The 19,710-nt window shown below is 39.6% G+C and overlaps 1 protein-coding gene across 1 annotated transcript in view; it reads right to left on the reverse strand.

The window, feature by feature from the left end:
* Positions 1–1,341: 1,341 nt before the first annotated feature.
* ATP2B2 (ATPase plasma membrane Ca2+ transporting 2) overlaps positions 1,342–19,710 on the reverse strand; it is a 403,728-nt gene continuing 385,359 nt past the window's right edge. Inside the window, exons 24-25 of the mRNA XM_058813217.1 lie at positions 16,146–16,232; positions 1,342–4,915 (exon numbers count right to left, since the gene is read on the reverse strand). Of these exons, the coding sequence (XP_058669200.1) occupies positions 4,604–4,915; positions 16,146–16,232 (399 nt within the window). The 3' untranslated portion in view covers positions 1,342–4,603. The remainder of the gene's footprint in view (positions 4,916–16,145; positions 16,233–19,710) is intronic.

Here is a 19,710-nt window from a genome sequence, read left to right on the forward strand (position 1 = left end):
AAGAAATCTGCTGTCTGAATAGTTGTTTTCTCCTGGGGATTTGTTGAATTCACTGTGCTGAGTACATTTTTATTTGTGGGTAACTTTCCTCACAGTGTAGCACTATTTCATTTTGGCCTCTATCAAGTATAACTTCTGACAGAGAATTGGTGAATAAATGCTTGAAATCTAGGTGAGAAGACAGGAAAATCTGTAATCTGAAGCATTTTACCTTTACAAATGAAATGATCTGACAGCCACTCACCTCATACCTGGCCTGCCTGGCTAACTCCTATAGCAAAAATAGTTTATGAGCACAACTGCATCAATCTAAGCTGGAAAAAAAAAGGGAAGGAACTTTGGGCTCAGGGCCTGAGCACTGGGATGAGAATTCCCTCTTTTTCCCTAGATCTTCAGTGTCAGGATGAGTCCTGGACTGAATTCCCCAATTCTGATTCTCCTGGCTGAGAGTCCTGATGCACTCCCCAGTTCTAAAAATTCAAAGTTCATTTTTCTCACTCTGACAGAGGGAGAAAGAGCTGAAAAAAAAATCAGGCTAAGTGCAGAGCTGTCATGAATGGCAGGGAACGCTCAGCTTAGAGAGGAGTTGTTCTTAGGGCCAAGATTAGGATTGTTGTTCCCTAAGCAAATTCATTCATGATTTGGCTTTCCTGAGCACTCCCTGCAGCCATTTCGAATTATCTGACAGCCGCTCACCTCATACCTGGCCTGCCTGGCTAACTCCTATAGCAGCAATATTTTATGAGCACAACTGCATCAATCTAAGCTGGGGAAGGAACTTTGGGCTCAGGGCTTGAGCCCTGGAATGAGAATTCCCTCCTTTTTCCCTAGATCTTCAGTGGCAGGATGAGTCCTGCACTGAACTCCCCAATTCTGATTATCCTGGCTGAGAGTCCTGCTGCACTCCCCAATTCTAAAAATTCATTTTTCTCACTCTGACAGAGGCAGAAAGAGCTGAAAAACAATTAGTGTAAATGCAGAGCTGTCATGAACGACAGGAAAAGACATCACTGACAGCCTCAGAGAGCTGCTGTTCTCAGGGCCAGGATTAAGATTTTTGTTCCCTAAGCAAATTCACTTCATGGTTTGGCTCTCCTGAGCACTCCCTGCAGCTCTCCCAGCACCATTCCCACCTCCAGGCTGCCCAGCCCAGGCAGGAATGAAACCCTGGGGGCTGCTCAGCCCCTGGGCAAGGAGAGCGAAGTGTGCCTGGGGAGCAGGGTCCTCTCTGCCAGTCCGGGTTTGCATCCATCCAAACATCCCAGCAGGAATCCAGAGCTGCACCTCGGGAGTTCAGGTGAGAATAAAGAAAGCTGTTACATTCAGACCATTATTGTTCATGCTGCTTTGTGAATTTATTTCTTTAAATTTTCCACTTGTGCTCCTGCCGAGAGAGATCTATTAGACAGAAAGCAGCAAGAGTAAATCTTTATCATTTTGTTTCAAACTATAAAATAATTTACATCACATATTTTACTTACTTTTGTCTTTTTTGTTTGTTTTTTTTTTGAAACCACAAACATTCCAGCATCACACTGTAGGAATAAGAATAACAATAGAAAGCATAACCTTTTGCATAGTATTAAATGAACAGACAGAGTAAGTTCTTTATTTACAATTATTGTCTAGATAAAAAAATTCATAAAAACAGATGAATGAACATATATTAATAACCCCTAGTGGGATGGTTTGCCAATGTACCACTGTATTGTTGTCCACAAATCTCATGCTGCTAAGTACAGTACGTAGAGAGCGAGCATTTATATATTGCAGGGAATTTTAACAAACTGATCATTTTGGTTTTTGATCCATTGTTCCCATCACAGAGAGGTCAAGCAATAAAAGAAAGGAATTGTGATGCACGACTTGTAGTTGAAAGGTCATAGCTATTCTGCTTTAAAAAAAAAAAAAGTCTATCATTTATCATATACATAAAGCACAGTCTCTGCTCACAAAAGCCCAAGTTTTCTATGCATCTCAGTTTATATATGTTTTACTATATATACACAGAATGCAGTGTTCATTTTCTTATAACAGTTTTCAAGTCTGCGAATGGTACCTTAGGGAGGGGTACTCCTACAGGAAAAAATTCCAAAATAATTAAAAAAAAAAAAAAAACAAAAACGGAACCGAGAAAAAACATGAAGAGTGTTGGGAAACAAAAAGGCAAACAGTCAGTGTGTTAAGATGCTGAAAAGAAACTGTTCCAGTATTAATAGCTTCTGTAGATGTTCAAGTCCAAAGCTAGAGGCTTCCCTGTAAATACAGATACCACTTTTGTCTTCTGGCCCCAGGGAGCCCATGGGTGGTGGAGTCCCCATGACAGAGCACCTTCCTGCCTGGGCTGGGGCACAGCTGGGGCTGCTGCAGGTGCCACCGCTGCCCGGGCACCCTGCCTGCCCCTGGGGCTGCTGCAGGTGCCACCGCTGCCCGGGCACCCTGCCTGCCCCTGGGGCTGCTGCAGGTGCCACCGCTGCCCGGGCACCCTGCCTGCCCCTGGGGCTGGGCACCAGGCACAGCCAGCAGAGCTCCCAGCCCCGAGTCCCGCAGCTGGCAAGGGAAGCTGCTCAGAGCTTTACCTGGCTGAGGGTCCTGATGCACCCTGAAAACATCAGTCTGCAGTTTGGCCATGAGTCTAAGCTTGGTTTGGAGAGTTCTGGCTTGGTTAAAAGCTGCTGGGACTGCAGAGATGCACCACTGTTATGGAGCCAACCAGAAAAAAACACCTTAACAACTCAACGGATCGAGATGGTTGGAGGGTGTTTTTGTTCCAACAACGCCTGGCATAATCGATTGTGGAATTCCAAATGTCTTTTTGCACTGTACAGTTATGGAAAAAATCATATGCTGAAAAGTCTCCAAGCAAACTTTATATTAAATACAAAAATTAGTTATGAAAAATCTGTGATCCACAAAGTGCTTAGCATTCAAGTGGTTGACATAGCAATTGTATAAGCTCATAATTTTTTACTTTTCTAGGGCTGTTACCATCTTGAAAAATGTTTCTCGCCTTCCATACTGCAGGTTTTCAAAGCAGCTTTCTTGGGAGAAAGCTGAAGGTAAAATAATTTTATTACTGTGTTACTGCAGGAACACAAGCTTGATTTAAAAAAAATCACACAAAGCACATCTCAATACACAATTAATAAAGATTTGTTCAGTCCTAATAGTGCAGAAATTATATTTTTCTTTTAAAAAGAAATCAATGCAACAACCTACAGTGATTTTAATCCAAAATGCCAACAGCCCATACTTTGCAAATAATAAGGAAATAAATGCCTAAAGTACTAATTGAAAAGGATTAACACAGTATATCACAAGATTTTAACATTTCTTTTATCTCCATATAGACAAACCGAATATAACTTATTTTAAATTATAAACTCATTTAATGTCTCTCTAAAAATAGTTTCCGAAGCCATTGCTGTATGTCTGAAGAATGAAATAGCCTCCATTATTGTTATGTTGCACCAAAAGGAGTTCAAGCAGATCATCAGAGGGAAGGAAGGAAAAAAAAGGAGAGAACCTGATCATTTTGATTTTTATTTGAAACAAAGGAAGCCTGGTTTACCTCCCTGTATATAGGATCACAATGCTACATCCAATGTGTTATATTTTGGCTTCTTTTGTTATTTACTAGCAGTATCTACATTATTAACAAAAAAAAAAAAAAAAAGACCAAAATAAAAACCCAAAAAGGAAATCAGGCAGAAATCAGAGCACGGTTGTAATAAAATATCCAGGGTGAGAGAGTACAGATATTTTCAATGAGCTGAGCTGAGCCATTTTTATACTACTTCGGCAGGAAGTGCTTTCTTAACCCTACAAATAGTTAAGGATATTATCTACAGGTTTGTAAACAAATTACATTCTTTTTTAGGACATAAATAAGTTAAAATAGTCAGAGCAATTTGAGCAGAAACAAGGCAACATGCCAACAAAGAAACTTTATATATATATAACTATATATATATAGATAGATATATACATATATATAATTAATTATCTATGTACTTATATGTATATATCTCTATATATAGTCTCATAAATGTTTAAGTTCCTCTGTCCAACTGGTGCAAATCTACTGTGCAAGTTAAGCTTTGCAACTTCAAAAAAGTTATTTAAATTAATCTATACAATTGAGTCCATGCCACACAAGCATTTCAAAAACTCACAGACCAGTGAATTGGATAAATAGCCTCAGAAAGAAGTCCTCTGCAGTTCCTGCTTAAGGAGGAAAAAAACAACAACAAAAAAAAAAAAAGAACCAAAAAGGAAATAAAAACAAACAAAAAGAGAGAAAGAAGGGCCAGCAGTGTACAGTACATTCATGCAGGAGGATTTTTTTTTGTTTTTGTTTTTCTGAAAGGGAACGGGGGGGTATGTAAATCAGCCATTCATTCTTTCCCCAAAACCATTGTGATCAACAATTCATTCACTTGTCTCAGAGTGAATAAGAGTTCAAACAGCTTTTCAGCCAGCAATGTTTTTAATATATATATTTATATATCTCGGTTGCTGTGGGGTTTCTTATTTTATTTTACTTTAACTCTTTAATATTTCTTTTGTTTGTTTGTTTTCCTTTTTGCAGTGACCTTTTCAGCTAAAGTGATGTCTCCAGGCTATGTATTGGGCTTCCTGGACTAGAAGAGGTAGCTGATTTACTTGTATCAGTTGTAAGATTGATTCCACTGTCGATAGCACTGTTGTTCTTGTTCAGCGAGGACGGTGGACTCGAGTTTTTCTTGAGAGCAGGGTCTTCTTCTAGGTCTGTGTCATCAATGAGTGGGATGTGGGGCTGGGAATCTTCTATCCTAAATTCAGGATGAGTCATAAAGTTGTGAATAGAGGTTCTAGATTCTGGTTTTTCTAAACCTTCATAGAGAGAGCTACGGAATGCCTTCACGACGCGGATCTGGGGGGAGAAAAGGAAAGGGCTGTCAGAGGGCACCTCCCCAGGGCACAGCAGGGCAGAGAACACTTGGTGAAAAATGTAGCACATGGTTAGGGCAGTGCAGGCAGCTGGAGTCCAAAGTCTCTGGATGTTATATGCATAAACGAGTGGCTCAGTTATGTGCATTTTGAATGTCTGTACCAACTGCAATATTAAAATAAACCAAGGTTTAAAGCCATCAAAGAACTGATGGGGAGGAGTGGTTAAAGAAAGCCAAGGTCCACTCGTGTGGTACATCCCTAGTAAAAGACAAGCCATGTTAATTGTAATGCAAATGTCAAACCATGCATGTTGATAGATTTTTTTTTTTTGTTTTTGCAGTGAGTAAGTAGAAAGGCTTTTTTTAAATTAAAAAGTCTCTTTTGTATTGTTGTTAAAAAAACCATTACACATAACATATCACACTTCACAAACAGAAAAGCACGGAACACGGACACGGTTGGATGGGTACGTATGAGACACACACAGGAGCCAAGTGTAAAAACTAGAATATCAATGTTTTAAAGCAAAATCTAAATGGATGCAGCCAAGAGCACAAAAAGCCAAGCAGACAAAGTACTAAGCGCAATCATGCTACCACAGGGGGGAAAAAAAATAAAAATCACAGTTACCACATGAACAGAGATAACTTGCACACAACAACTACACTTGGAAGCCTGGATAATGTGAACATAGTATCGTTGAACCAACTTTTATTTGTCCTTCATGCAGATGTGAGGTAAACACTCGAGTATAGACCCACTGTTCTAGCCATTCAGCTTGTTAATAAAATAGAAGAACATGTAATAAAATGATGGGTTGGTTGTTGGGTTGAATTGAGTCCCATTGTTAACAGCGAGCTGTTTGATTTTGGTGTCTCAGTCGTGCAGTTAAATGCTGAAAGCCACATGATTTATGCCATTTATGCAGTCTTTAAAGCAGGTCAGTGACCTGGGCCAGGGGCCACCTAATGCCAGAAAGCACCTGGCAGGAAGAACAGAGGTGAAAATCAACTCAAGACTCAGCCCAGCGATTCTCAGAGATGGTGCCCACCGTTTTCCCAGTAGGAAATAGGAGGAGTAGAGCAAGAGTGGGGATGCTACATGCTCTGTGGGTGGGCAAAGGGAGGGATGCTCTCTAGTCCCAGGGACCTACCAGTTCTCAAAAGAAGTGAAGGGTTGTGCTGGGTTACTGCTGAAAAAAACAGAACTCTTTGGAAGGGGGTGGAGGGGCAGAGAGGAAAAAACAGAATGGCAAAACGTGATCTGTTGGCAAATGTGTCATGACTAAGTATGAGTTCTATCCCTCTACTTCCATGTAGTCCATGAGCAAACCTTGAGCATTTCTCAGGGGGAAGACTAAAACACAGGCAGAGGCAGAAAAGGTGCAAGCAGGTACTGTGAAAGCTTCTCCACACACGTTTGAAATGGTTTGGTGGTTGGCATGTGGATCTTTTTACATGTAAATATGCTGCACATTGTTGGTTGGCCTGATACACCACTGCTTTGGAAAGCTTTAATTCCTCTTTGCCTTGGCAGACTGCACTTCAGTAATGGCACAGGGCCACAGGGGTCCAGCTGTGGGTCCAGCTGATCCCATGCTTGGAGCTGGCCAAGCTGTAGAGAATTTCAGAACATTTCAGGAGGAGGTTGACTTGGTTTGGTTTTGGTGTTTTTTCTCTTTGATCTCGGTCCTTGTTTATGCTCTCTAAATTTGGATATTTGCCATCTTTTAAAATCTTAACAGCCGAAGTCCTGTCATGTTCAGATCATTGGGTCAGCCCAAATGCTCTCCCTTCCCTCCACAGGTGCATTTGGTAACAGCAGGGCACAGTACAAAAAGTAGTTCAGGTGACTGTTTATGCTCCAGGTAAGAGATTTGAGTGGCACAGGATGGCTCAGCCAGACCTTGGGGTGGGAGAACATGTGAGGTTGGCAGAGGTGCAAGAGGGAAGATTGTCTTGCACAAAAAAATATCAACAAATAAATTTCACCCTCTGCAATCACACAGTGTGCCTAAGAGAGCTCCTGGAAATAAAAACCCGGGGTTTATGAGAGCTGAATCTGAGCTGTGTGAGGGCTCTGTAGATCAACAGAGTGGGGTAAGGGATTCCTCTGCCTTGCTAAAGCCAGAAAAGGTGACAAATCCCTTCACTACCTGTACCCTTCTAATTTGTCTTTTCAAGTGCAGAGTAATTAGTCTAAATGAGGAAAAAAATGGTATGGCTGTCGAGGCAGCCTTAAAACCACATTCCCATATTGCCCTAGCTTAAATCAGGAAACTTTTTGTACCGTGGGTACTTTACAGGATGGGCTGATGAGGTGATATTTCTGCAAACCTCCCCATTCTTTCTGCTTTCTAAACACAAATACCAGTCACCTCTTCAGCTGCAGCTGGATGCTAGGGCTTATCAATTAACAAGATAATTCTATTATCTTGGGAACAGCCACTCCTTATGGCACAAACTTAGGTTCTATTTGCCAGCTGGATCTTTATGGTGAAGATAAATTTTTACTTAAATAAAAAGGTTTGATATTATCCTGAACAGATCCAGCAGAATCCAAAGAAAGGAAAGTTTTTCTTCATCACACAAACTGTATTTAAGTCTGCAAGACTTAGCAGGGCAGGAACTGATGTCAATTTGTGAGCTCCAGGTCCCATAGTAGGGAAAGCATCTGTATTGCTTTAATACCAACATTTGGCATCTCTTTTGGATTTAATTCCCAGCCCTTATTCAGAGCAGGGCAAACTGCAAATTCCAGCTGTGTTTGACAGGCAGCCCTGCAAACGTGACTGCCATGACTTGGATTTGGGGCTCTGCGGTGACGCTGCAATTAATTAACGAGCCATTGCAGGGGAGCAATAATGACTTTGAGCTGTGGTCTGAAGATAGAACATCAGCCTCTCACTTTGGGTGAAGGTATGTGCCAAAATTTTTGGCCTGGAGTGTTTGGGTCTTGTAAGAACATTGAGATGTTTCTAGAATGGCTTCTGCTTTTTCACACTGGTTTGTACTGGAAATATTAGCTCAGACCTGCTTCAGCTCTGCTGACACCTGAGGTAATTCACCTTCTGAAGGCAATGGGAATGGAAGGGCCAAACTGGGCAAGTCCCTCAAGGTAACAATAAATCAAATCAGATTTCCAAAGAGTTTTCTTCACAAGGGAGCTGTAGAAGCCCATAACTTCACTTAAAATCTCTCTACAGAGATGTATATTAGTTTTCCATTGATTTTTCATTTTAGAAGCAACTCCCTCCTCAACTTAAAATCTTGCATACTGAGCTTGGCATCCAGAAGAAAACTTTTTTTTTAATGTCACACATCATTCAGTGACAGAATATCTGCATTGCAATAAAATTCAAAATCTCCTTCAAAGCCTGTCCCCCAATGGATCAAATTATTGCTTTCAGGGACAAAACTTAGTGGAAACAAAGGCAGAGGGTTTGTTGCATATTAAAGTGGCATTTTAATTTCTCTACCATAGTACTACAATATTTAATCTACCTCAGTGACAGAATTTCTGCATTGCAATAAAATTCAAAATCTCCTTCAAAGCCTGTCCCCCAATGGATCAAATTATTGCTTGCAGGGACAAAACTTAGTGGAAACAAAGGCAGAGGGTTTGTTGCATATAAAGGGGGAATTTTAATTTCTCTATCATAATACTACAATATTTCATCTATCTATCTATCTATCTATCTATCTATCTATCTATCTATCTATCTATCTATTATAGCTGATCCAACTCCCAGATTTAAAAATATTATTTACCCAGAGTTACATGGCCCAACAGCAACAAATTCATTTGTACATGCTTAAATTCAAGATTTGAGGTAATATCTGGTGTAAAAATGTTTGGGGGCTCTGCTGAAACAAAGCCCAGCCGGTTTTGGTTTTTTTTGACGATAAAATAAAGCAGATGAACTTGGGATGTTGTTATGGCTGTAAAAGCATGGAAAAGCAGGGACATCCGTGATGGATAGAACCTGGGAAGTGTTGGTTTAGTATGAACTATGTAGAGTTCATGTAATGGTGTTTCTTTATGAGACTGACAATGCCAAGGGAAGACAAACAGTGAGATACAGCTCCCTTTTCTCACAGTAATGGAGACAACAGAAAAAAATGAACTGCTTTTAACAAAAGACTGCGGGGACAACACTTCAGGACATTTTTGACATTGCTATAAGTTTCCACTTCTTTCTTCTCTGGAGCTGTAACAGAAAAAAACTCTTCAGCTTCATCCCACCTTGAAAGTCAGATTTATTATACTGCATCAGGCAAGAAAAAAATAAAAAACAAAAACAATAAAAAAAAAAGAAATAGAATTTTAGATACTACAATTTTTTTTTTTCCCATCAGAAGAAAAAGGTGATATTCAGAATGTCAGTCCTAAATACAACCATCTAGGCAAAATCTGCAAAGCCTGGTGAGCACCAAGAGCTGTGTTCTGGTTGGTTGTGTGTGGGCTTATACTCGAATGTTTACCTGGCTTCATCTAAGCCAAGTATCTGGAGTTTGGTTCACATTCATTTCAGGCTCAAGGTTAAAGACTCACAACCTCTTTTTATTTCACTCTCTCCTGCTGAACCCTTTTGTCCAATGTTCTCTAGCCCTCTGGGAAAACAAACACATTTAATATTCAGACAGTAGAGAGTAGGGCACTGCAACAGCAAATAAATTCAATACTGAAAGGTCAGTAAGGTGATTAGTATAAAATTGTAAACAAGAGGTCAATTTTGCAAAGAGATGCCAACTCTTAGGTGTAACTGAGACTATTCTAGGTCAAGACTAAACTGTACAAAGGTAAAGGAGTTTGGTCAAGGACTATTGCATATGGAAAGCTTTGAAAGAGAAAACATCTTCAGTATATTGGGATTTCTTTTGGAATCCTCCCAGTTTTAGGTGAGTAAAATCAGATGAGGAGATGCTGCTTGAATTGGGGTCACCTGTAAATGTTGTACCTCATATATTCTGGGGAATAGGACGCAGAAGTTGAGCAAATTCAAATATAAAGTTAAAAAAACATGTATAAAACTTAGAAATTCTAATTTTCTGCTTTAATGAGTGAAACAGATGCATAACATTATCTATGCTACTCTTTTCCCACATAAAGATGCAGCAAATGCTGCAAGTGCTGCTCAAAATTCAAACCACGGGCAGCAATGAAAGCAGAGCACCCACATAGGCCTGGTTCTCATTTCCAAAATTGCTGAATTCCACTGTATTTTAGAGCAAAAGCAGAGCCGTGTGCAGGGCTTCCACTTTCCACAGTAGGATTGCTGCAAAATTATGGAGTTGAACATTTTTGTATCAGATTTAAATAACTCACACAAACCTTTAAAAGAAACCGTTTGTGCATTAGGATCTAACCCTTCCTGCCATGGCACATCTCCACTTGAGGGCTTGGGTTTATATTTAGGCTCTAAATCTGCTTAATTATCCTTCAGGGAGGAGATCCAGGAGTTGATTTTGATTTTTTGCATATCCCAGGAGGGTTTTGTCAAACCTTGGTCACAGCCAGTGGGAAGTCCCAGACTTTAGTATGGAACTCCAGCCTCTGGTTCAATGGTGCAACTTTTAGAAACATAATTTTAGCTGTGGGTTTGATTGATGTTCTGCTTGTTCCATTTCCTCCTGTGATGGTTAAACCTTCCTGTACAGAAATTGCCCACTGGGCTTGGTCTGTGATCTGAATGTAAATTGATACTGGAGCAGCAATCTTTGCCTCAACATTTATTAATACAGATGATTTCTTTAAAAGAAATGAGTTCCCATTTTTCTTCATGAAATAATTCCATCCAAACAAATTTTAACTCTGAATTCTGAATTATTTTCCTTCACAGAAAATTAAATATGTGAGAAATATAAAAGCCCTTCATACACAACAGCTTGCAAACAGTTAGATGGACTCTTTAAGATGCTCTCTTGGGATATGGGCTGTGAGAGCCAATGGAGCTGAGCTTGCTGAGTGCCTCACCTGGGTGTGACACAATTTGCAGATGCTCCTGGCCTCAACAAAGCCCTGGGTGACACCTCCATCTTTGCCTCAATATTTATTAAAATAGATGATTTCTTTAAATGAAATTAGTTCCTATTTTTTCCTCATGAAAAAATTCCATCCAAACAAGACTTTACCTCAAGTTTTAACTCTGAATTCTGAATTATTTCCTTTCCACAACAGTTCCTGCCCTCGTGCCACCCCAGCAAATGCTGAGTGTTCTACACAGGACACGTTCCTGGCACATCTCAGAACCATATTTGATTAAAGGGGAATGGGAAAGGTTCTTGCCCAGCAAGTGAAGCCCCAATTCTGGAGGCTGTGGCCCCTTCAAGGGAGGCAGAGCCCAAATTCAGTCTTAAGGGCGCCGTGCTCTGCTCCTGCACCAAGACACTTCTTAAAAACCAACCAATCAACCAGACAGAAAAACCTTCTGGGATTTGTATACAAACACCTCTGAGAGGATTTTGTGGTTGATTGGTGAGGTTTTCAGTGCTGCTATAAAATTTGGAGTCATGACTCTGTGTTTTCTCCTGTCTCACCATACATTTGAGGCCACTGCTGCTGGGGTTCATGTAGTAAGAAGTTTCAAGTGATTGATTTAAATATTCACTTCTAAAAACCTCTGACAAGACAGTTCTCATCAGAACCAAGAAAAGGAACTCTGGGAGGTCTGTTTTGCTGGGGTTTTGGTTTGGTTTGTTTGTTGTTTCTCCAATGCTTCCTAAACTTAAAAATCAGAATATTTTCTGAAAGAAAGGAGAGATTTGTTTCAGGGACCTGCAGCTCCTGACTGATTCCACTTGGGAAGAGCAAGTACAAAGGAATATTAAATGTGTGTCTGTGTTGGGAAATCTGCAACTGTGTTCTTGTAGAGGGGTTACCTATTGCTACCATGAACATCTGAAACCAGGAATGCACAGAGTAGGATAAAGACTTGTTTACTTTGTGTACAGTTAGATATTCTCACCCTCTACCTAAATAAAAAATCTAGTGGTAAAGACTTTAATCACATACTCCGTTTTAAGCACAAGATAATTTTTGGTGTTACTAATTCTGAGTTTCAAAAGGAAAACAAAAGATGCTTCACTTCCCCAAGGTTCTGGGGTTTTTTCCCCCAAATAAAACATAGAAAGAAATGTATATAAAACACAAAAAATCCACCAAGGTTGTACCTGAACCCACCCTTAACTCTGCAGTAGCACAGCTTTCAAATGGTGGAAATTTGTGAGTGTAAATCTGTGTCTGAGAAGATCTGAGACCACCTTGCTTAACATCCCCATGTTTTCATTTTCAGTAGCTTAAAGGTTTGCATATTAAACAGGTGCACATATTTAGTGTGCATTTAAATGCATTTCATCATTTTAACAGAATAAACAAAATGCCAGGTTTTCATTTGCAGGAATTTTTCCTCTATTTAAAGCTGCAATGTCTTTCAAACAAGATAAGAGACTCACAGACCTCACTGTCATCCATTAATGGTGACGTACAAAAATTTGTAATTTGTTATTACAAATAACACCCTGATGGCTCACTAGGAAACTTTAATATTGTATTAAATATTCTAGTATAAATTGCTTTTAATTAAGGGATTTCACAACTCTGAATGGGCCATATTTGTAAATAGCTGCTAATTACATGTAATAACTTGCTGACCTGTTTCACAAACCACTCTAGAGGTGGATGCATTCCACAGGCAGATTTCTCTTTAGCAAGCACTAAGCTTTGAATCAAACATGAATTTGCCCAAAAATACCAGAAAAACTTTCCATCAAAAAAAAATCCAAAATTTTACTATAAACCTGCAGGAGACAGCTCACAGATTGGCAAGGTGACACAATGAACTTTATATTAAAAGTTAGTAACAAAATTAGTAAAGAGTTTCATAAATGCTCAGTTAAATTAGACTGACATACCAATAGACCATCATGTAATTCCTATTTTTTTAATTAAGCATTTATTGATATCAGACCCTCTCCACTTTGGGGTCCCAAAATGCCACCTGAAATGTCCCAATTGTTGCAACATCCTGAGCAAGTTTCAACAACTAAACCCTGTTCCCCTCCTATACTCTCAAGGCTTTCCCTTGATACTCCCCATAAGATATTTGCATATATTTATAACAGTCCTGAAGACTGGGAAAGCCTTCAAAATCAGAAGCACAATTATTCCATTATTCCCTTCCACCTCATAGGAAGAAGGAAATGGGGTTTGAGCTGTTCTGGGGAAAGCAGCCAGTCCTGTGTGCCCACACACAGAGCTGGAGAGCAGCCCTAGGTGAACATTTTGCAACTGGGATTTCCTCAAATAATGCCAATTCACAAAACCATCCCCCTTTCTGTAAAATTTGTATTAGGAAAAGTTTTCCACAGTTCTTGAATTTGAGCAACCCACTGTAAATACCCCATTTAAAAATAAAAACCATTGGGGTTTTACTTGATGGGGTTTTTTTCACTGCCATCCATAAATTTGTGTCTTTGTATGAATAAATCCAAACTGTCCCTAAGTGTTACAATTTCTGATTTAATACCAGCAGACATTCTGCTGTGGTAGTAAAACACCAACAGTCCAGAACAAGCACTTTAAAATCCCAATCTCTGATTGCCCTCTGCCACAGAGATCCTTATCTCTGGGAAGTTTAACAAATCAATCATTGGTTTTTATTTAAGTGAAGAAACGTGGCAGTAACCACAAGGAGCTCTGGACACCTGTTTTATTTCTCCAAATGAAAGGTGACAAAGGCTGGAGCAGATTCTGCTCTCTCCTATTAATTAACTTCAGCCCATAAACGAGTGAGGCCCTTGTTAAGACACAATAACACTCAATTCTTGCTTTGCTGCAGTGGAGAGTGGAGAGGGAAGATAAATTGTCTATTTAAATTTTATTAGATCTTTCCTCCCAGAGTGCTGGCTGCAGCATGTGAAGGGAACATTTAGCACAGCACAATGAGCTGCTGCCAGTTTCCTGCTGAAATGGAGAAATTCTATCCCAGGCAATCATTCCCTGGATGAAAAGCTGCTTTGGTATTTTGGGGGTTTGTGCCCTGCTCAGTGTGGGAATGAGGGAACCTGGGCTCAGGAACCTCCATGGCTTCAATTCCCCTGATCCTGATACTGATCCTGATCCTGGAATAGTTGGGGTTGTTGGGGTGAAACTTCTCAGGCCAAACTTCCCAAGACAAAAATAGGAAAATATAGAAAAATCTCCAAGAAGCAACTGCCAAAGTTGGAACCTAATAGCTTCACCAAAAATGAAGTTTCCCCTTTAAATCCAACAAAACTTCTGCTCTGCTCTTGCTTGAAAACACTTTAAAAACCAACCAACCAGTCAACAAGACATGAAAAAAGCAAAAATACCCTTCAGAGACATGTCTGATGGACAAATACTTCTGAGACTATTTGTGATTGTTCGATAAGATTTTAATTGCTGCTATAAAAGTCATGTCTGAATGTTTGGTGTGCACATACTGAGGGGGTTTGCACTCAAACAGGATGGAAAGGTCAAACTTCTTTTTTCCTGCAGGAGTTCTGGAATTTTACCCCCTTCTCTTGTCTGCCTTTGCTCTGTCTGCTTTCCCTTTCTCTGTTGGCCAGACAGATAAGAGCAGTTTCTTCTCTGCTTGGCCAACTACTAAAACCTGCATAAGGAATATACCCAATTATCTCCTGAAGTGTGTGACAGGCTTGTAAACTGAGTTCTACACATTTAAATATTCTTTTAATGCTGTCATAAAAGAGCTGCTCACAGTCCTGAATAAGTAAAAATCTAGAAACAGAGTTAGCTCCTTCTGAGCAACTGGAATTTTTCTGTTACTGAAGCCCTTCCTTATCAGCTGCCTCAAAGATTTTCATTCACTTCAAGACTACTTCAGTAGATATTTTGCATCTTAAACCAAACTGTGTCAGGATATTAGGATTCAGAAATCTGTTTCTTCTAAAATATTTGTTACCACACCAATTTGTTGTTTCAACACTGTCCTTTAACTTGTCTAGGTCCCTCCTGCTTCAATGCTTTCCTGCCAGTGAATTTAGAAATAAAATATCTACATCTAAATAAAATAGAGATAATGAATCTAAATAAGATAGAATAAATCTAAATCTAAATAAGACAGAGATAGTAAATCTAAATCTAACTAGGATAGAGAGAAGAAATGTAAAGTAAAATAAAACAGAGATAATATATCTAAAACTATATCTATATATCCAATATCAATATATCTATATATATCTATAACTATATCAATATATCTAAAATATATCTAAGATGGAGAGAACAAACTTAAAGAAGTCTTTCATCTTTCATGTAAAGTTTAAGCCTGGGATCATAAACTAGATTTCCTCTTTCTTGTTCCTTCATTTCCATGTCTTTCCTGGACTAGTTACAGAGAGTCTTCCTGCTGGAATGGTGTCACAGGCATCTTTCATGAAAAATCTTTTCTTCAGGATTTTTCCTCCTGAGAAGCTGAGAAGCCTCAGGAACAAAATGTAAACATTGATTATCTGCTGCTGTGGAATGCAACAGGTGGATCTGTGATTGTTCTCATGTGGTTGTTTTGAATTAATGGCCAACCACAGCCCAGCTGGCTTGAACAGAGAGTCTGAGCCACAAACCTTTGTTATCATTCTTTCTTTTTCTATTCTTAGCTAGCTTTCTGATTAAATCCTTTCTTCTATTCTTTTACTATAGTTTTAATATAATATATATCATAAAATAATAAATCAAGCCTTGTGAAACATGGAGTCAGATCCTCGTCCCTTTCCTCATCCTCAGACCCCTGTGAACACGGTCACAGAATGCTCTGATATCTGAAAAGCTTTAGAATCATTAAAAGTCTGTATTTTAGAAACAGTAGAAAATAAAACCTGACAGGGAACCCTCAAATAAAATTAAAATCTCCTCACAATAAAAAATAACCCTAAAATTCCTGTCCCTACTGTGAGTTAGCAAAGAGACAAGGAGAGCACAACTCTTGGGGAGCATCTACTGTACACAAAGCAACCAGGTCACGGGGTTTGGAGCGGAGTGAGGTGGGAGCAGAGCCTGGGGAGGGGCACAGGAGCTGAGTCTGAGGCGACTCTGGCTAAGTTGGCATCTCTGAGGGTCGGGTGCAGTAAGAATTCACACTCACGCCCAGCCGCAGCAGCAGAGGTGCTGGTAGGAGAGGAAAGAGCATTGGATAACGATACGTGACTAGGGCTAGAAATATTGGTTACATCCTGGGTCTGGCTTGTGACGGAGGACTGTCTCCTGAGAGCCCCCTGAAAGGAAGTGCCACTCTTGAAAGTATTGACTACTTCGATCTGTAACGGAGGAAAGAACGAGACAAGTTGCTTAAAGTATGGACACAGTTGCATAAGTGACAGGAATAATCATGAAAAACAACAAATCAACCGTGCGCGCGCTTCTACTCCAGCTGGAATCCAGGTGCCCACTTTGTAGGGTTTTTAGAAATTATTCAAATTTTCTGTCTGGATAAAATGAGGCAGCTCTGTAGGAGGCAGTGGAGCTGCATCACTTTAAACAAGTAGAAGATTTGAAATAACAGGGTTTTTCTTAAAGTTGAAACCGTTTTATTTAGAGGTAAATAAAATCAGCTGGAAGACTTGATGTAACTAATCTCCACTCTTTTTTTTCCTACTGAGATTCAAATTATGCTGTTATGTCTCTCCAGGGGGAGAAAAATTCAGTCATTCAGTTGGAATTTGGGGGATGGGGTTGGGGATGACACTCAAGCAAAACAGAAAAACTTTAAAATTCAATATATTACTCTATTTTGTCTACAAACTCAGGGCTGTCAGTGCACTAGTTTGATAAAATAATTCTTCCATTATTTTATCTGACTTTTTCTGTAATGAAAATTTGTAAAAATTTAGCATTGTGATAAAGAACGTTGGGGTTTTGTAACTGGAGATTTAAAAGTATTAATATTTTATCTTTATACAGAGCACTTAAAAGCACCTAGAAAATTATGTGGAACTGGATTGACTATTGCAGCAAATAACATGACAATTTTCCACTTATTTTCATATTCCTGCTGTATTCCCTGTTTGACAGACCCATCCTGAGCACCTTCCTTTTCCTCCCCACCACAGAGGAGGAGTTAAAAACAGAGCTGAGGATTTCAAGGCATCCTTTGGCACCAGTATAAACCCATAAAAAGCAGGCTCTGGGTACAGATGGAAAGCCAGGAGTAAATCCCAAAAATCCCTACACCCCAAAATGTCCCCTGTGTTTCATCAGCGCAACCACAACAGACAAAGCAGTGGAATATCCACGGGAGGAATTCAACCAACCACTTGTTTGAAGTAACCCACTGGTACCAGACCATGCCACCCACATTTCTGGAGATTCCCAGCCTAGAAAGAGGTAAATTGGTGGCATTTTTATCAATTTAAACAGCACACATCTTGGTGAAAACCCTCCTAAATTTTCCAAGTGGGAAGCACTAGAATGAATTTATTATTTTCGGCTGTGGTCAGACTTAGAATAAACCAAATTGTATCTTTAATAATATGGATGTTTTCACTCCCTTAATCTTGTCTTTGGCAATCATCATTTATTTTCCTGTGTGTTTTTATGGGAATAATCTACCACAGCCAGCTGGAAAAGGGATGCCATGTTACTTTTGTGCAATTATCGCAGTGAATTTTCCTCCACAAAGCCCAGGTTTGTTCTGTCTGAGCCCTGGTGCCATTTCTCTGTGCACACCCAGGGCTGGGCAGTGTTCAGCAGTCCCCAAAAGGTTGGAGAGCTTTGGTTTTGGCAGCAGAATTACATGTCCAGTGCAAATCTCACAGTGAATCCGAGGTAAATCACAGCAAATAAAATGTGAGGTGAGTTTGCACGTGGGGCAGGGCACGAGGGGATCCTCAGCTCAGGCTCATGGAAACACCACATGGCTCAAACCACTGGTGATGTGGCACAGTAAATACTCACCTGGAATGCTCTACAAAAGTGGAATTAAATACAGATCTTGGCTTCTCAGGGTCTAACCCATGTGACAGAGCACTCTTCAAGAGAGACCATTCAAAAAAGACTCTAAAGACTCTCACTGAGGGCATGAAATGAGTATTTCTGTGCTAAACCCTGAGATGTGCAAAAGCCTTCCTGAGCAATTGAGAGCCTTTGGTGCAAGAGTGAAAAGATGAGGGAAGATCTGTATTTAATGGTTTCTTCAGAGAAGAAGAATTACAGCCATGTAATTTGCTTTTCTCCTGAAGAAATGAACTCCAGCTGTTCATGGATATAATTCCTGGTGGGAGGATGACAACCTCCCCAGAATCCTAAAAGCTGAACATACAGGGCTGTGCTCTGCCTGAAGCCAAGGAAGAAGAGAAGTACTTGGCCCAAAAGTTTATCCTCTCCAAGCAGAAAATAACAAAGAAAAGAACTCATGGAAATAAATAGTGCATTTTGAATTAAGATGGAACCTTTTCATGACAAAGGAATGCATTTATTTAGAACAATTCAAGCTGCTCAAGAGGAGAAAGGAAATAAAAATTCATAAGTTTAAAAAATTTCCAACACAGTATAAGATGCAATCATGTTTTGATTATAGGCCTTCAGGTAGAGAAAAAATACTGTCCTACATTTGAAGCTTATCCATAAGGTTGACATTTTTCACAGCTGTCTCATTTTTATCTATGTTTTATACTCTAGAAGATCCAATGTTTTAGGTGTGCACAGCAAATAAAAACATCAGTGATTAGCAATTAAAAAAAAAAAAATCTGATAGTAGCAGAATAGTCCTGGCAGAACAGATACTTCTTCCTGATTTTTAACACAGAACAGATTTGCAGAAGCATTTCTGTTGTCATTTATGTGAGTAGGACCCAGGTATCATTCCCCTAATCTCCAAGCAGGATATTAATTTAAAAATTAAAAAAAAAAAATTAAAAAGTGAAAAAAGAAAAGCCACCTTTCTGTAAGAAATACAACAGTTTTCATTCCAGTTAGATGGGGCTACTATGAGGTTTTCTATATTAAAAGATACATGGAAACCATAAGATGAGGTGCTGGCTTTTTATGCAAATTCATAACCTCTTGCCAGGAGTGACTTTCACTGCTGTAAGGTCTGAATTGGTTCAAAAGAAAAGTTTTCATGTTTTCTACATGAAAACTGAAGGGTGAAAAATGCAGTCCAGCACCTCTCTGTGGTTTTTAGCATCTGAAAAGGAACAATCTTTAAGCAGCAGTTACCCTGCCACCTGTATTTTTTTCAGATTTTCCTTTTATTCTCAGAACATTCCAGGCATTTGTTTCCCACCTGGAGCAGATAAAGCAAACTGAATTTCAGGATGAATGAAGCAGAAGAGGAAAGAATCAGGCTGGGGGTGTAAAATTCTGACAAACATAAGAAGTTTTTGAGCCTCCACTTCAGAATGTTTCCACTCTCAGATGTGAGGGAAGTAGAGAATCTTTCAATACACAATCAAAAGAGGTGAGATGCATTTTTTTTCTCTGTTTTTTTACTCAGATTATCAGGTCTGGCCTGAAGGTGAACTTGGTGAACTTCCCAAAGGCTGTTACACCTGCCAAGAGGGTGTGATCACTTTTGTCTTCCTTCAGAACAAAGAATTTCTGAGAAAGGCCACAAAAACTTGGGGAAAATTGCAGAAAACTGTTGGAAAGTCCCATCTTTATGCAATTTTAGATCCTCCTCGAACTTGCATCTCTAAGCTAAAACATTTGTGAAGTTTCACCACTCAGTGGCCATCTGAGAGAGCTTTCCAGGAAGGAAACTCTTCCATTCAGAGAGGGGGAGCTCACATCCCTCCA

Source organism: Ammospiza caudacuta, chromosome 12 (assembly GCF_027887145.1).
Source record: "Ammospiza caudacuta isolate bAmmCau1 chromosome 12, bAmmCau1.pri, whole genome shotgun sequence".
In the NCBI taxonomy this organism is placed as follows: Eukaryota; Metazoa; Chordata; class Aves; order Passeriformes; family Passerellidae; genus Ammospiza; species Ammospiza caudacuta.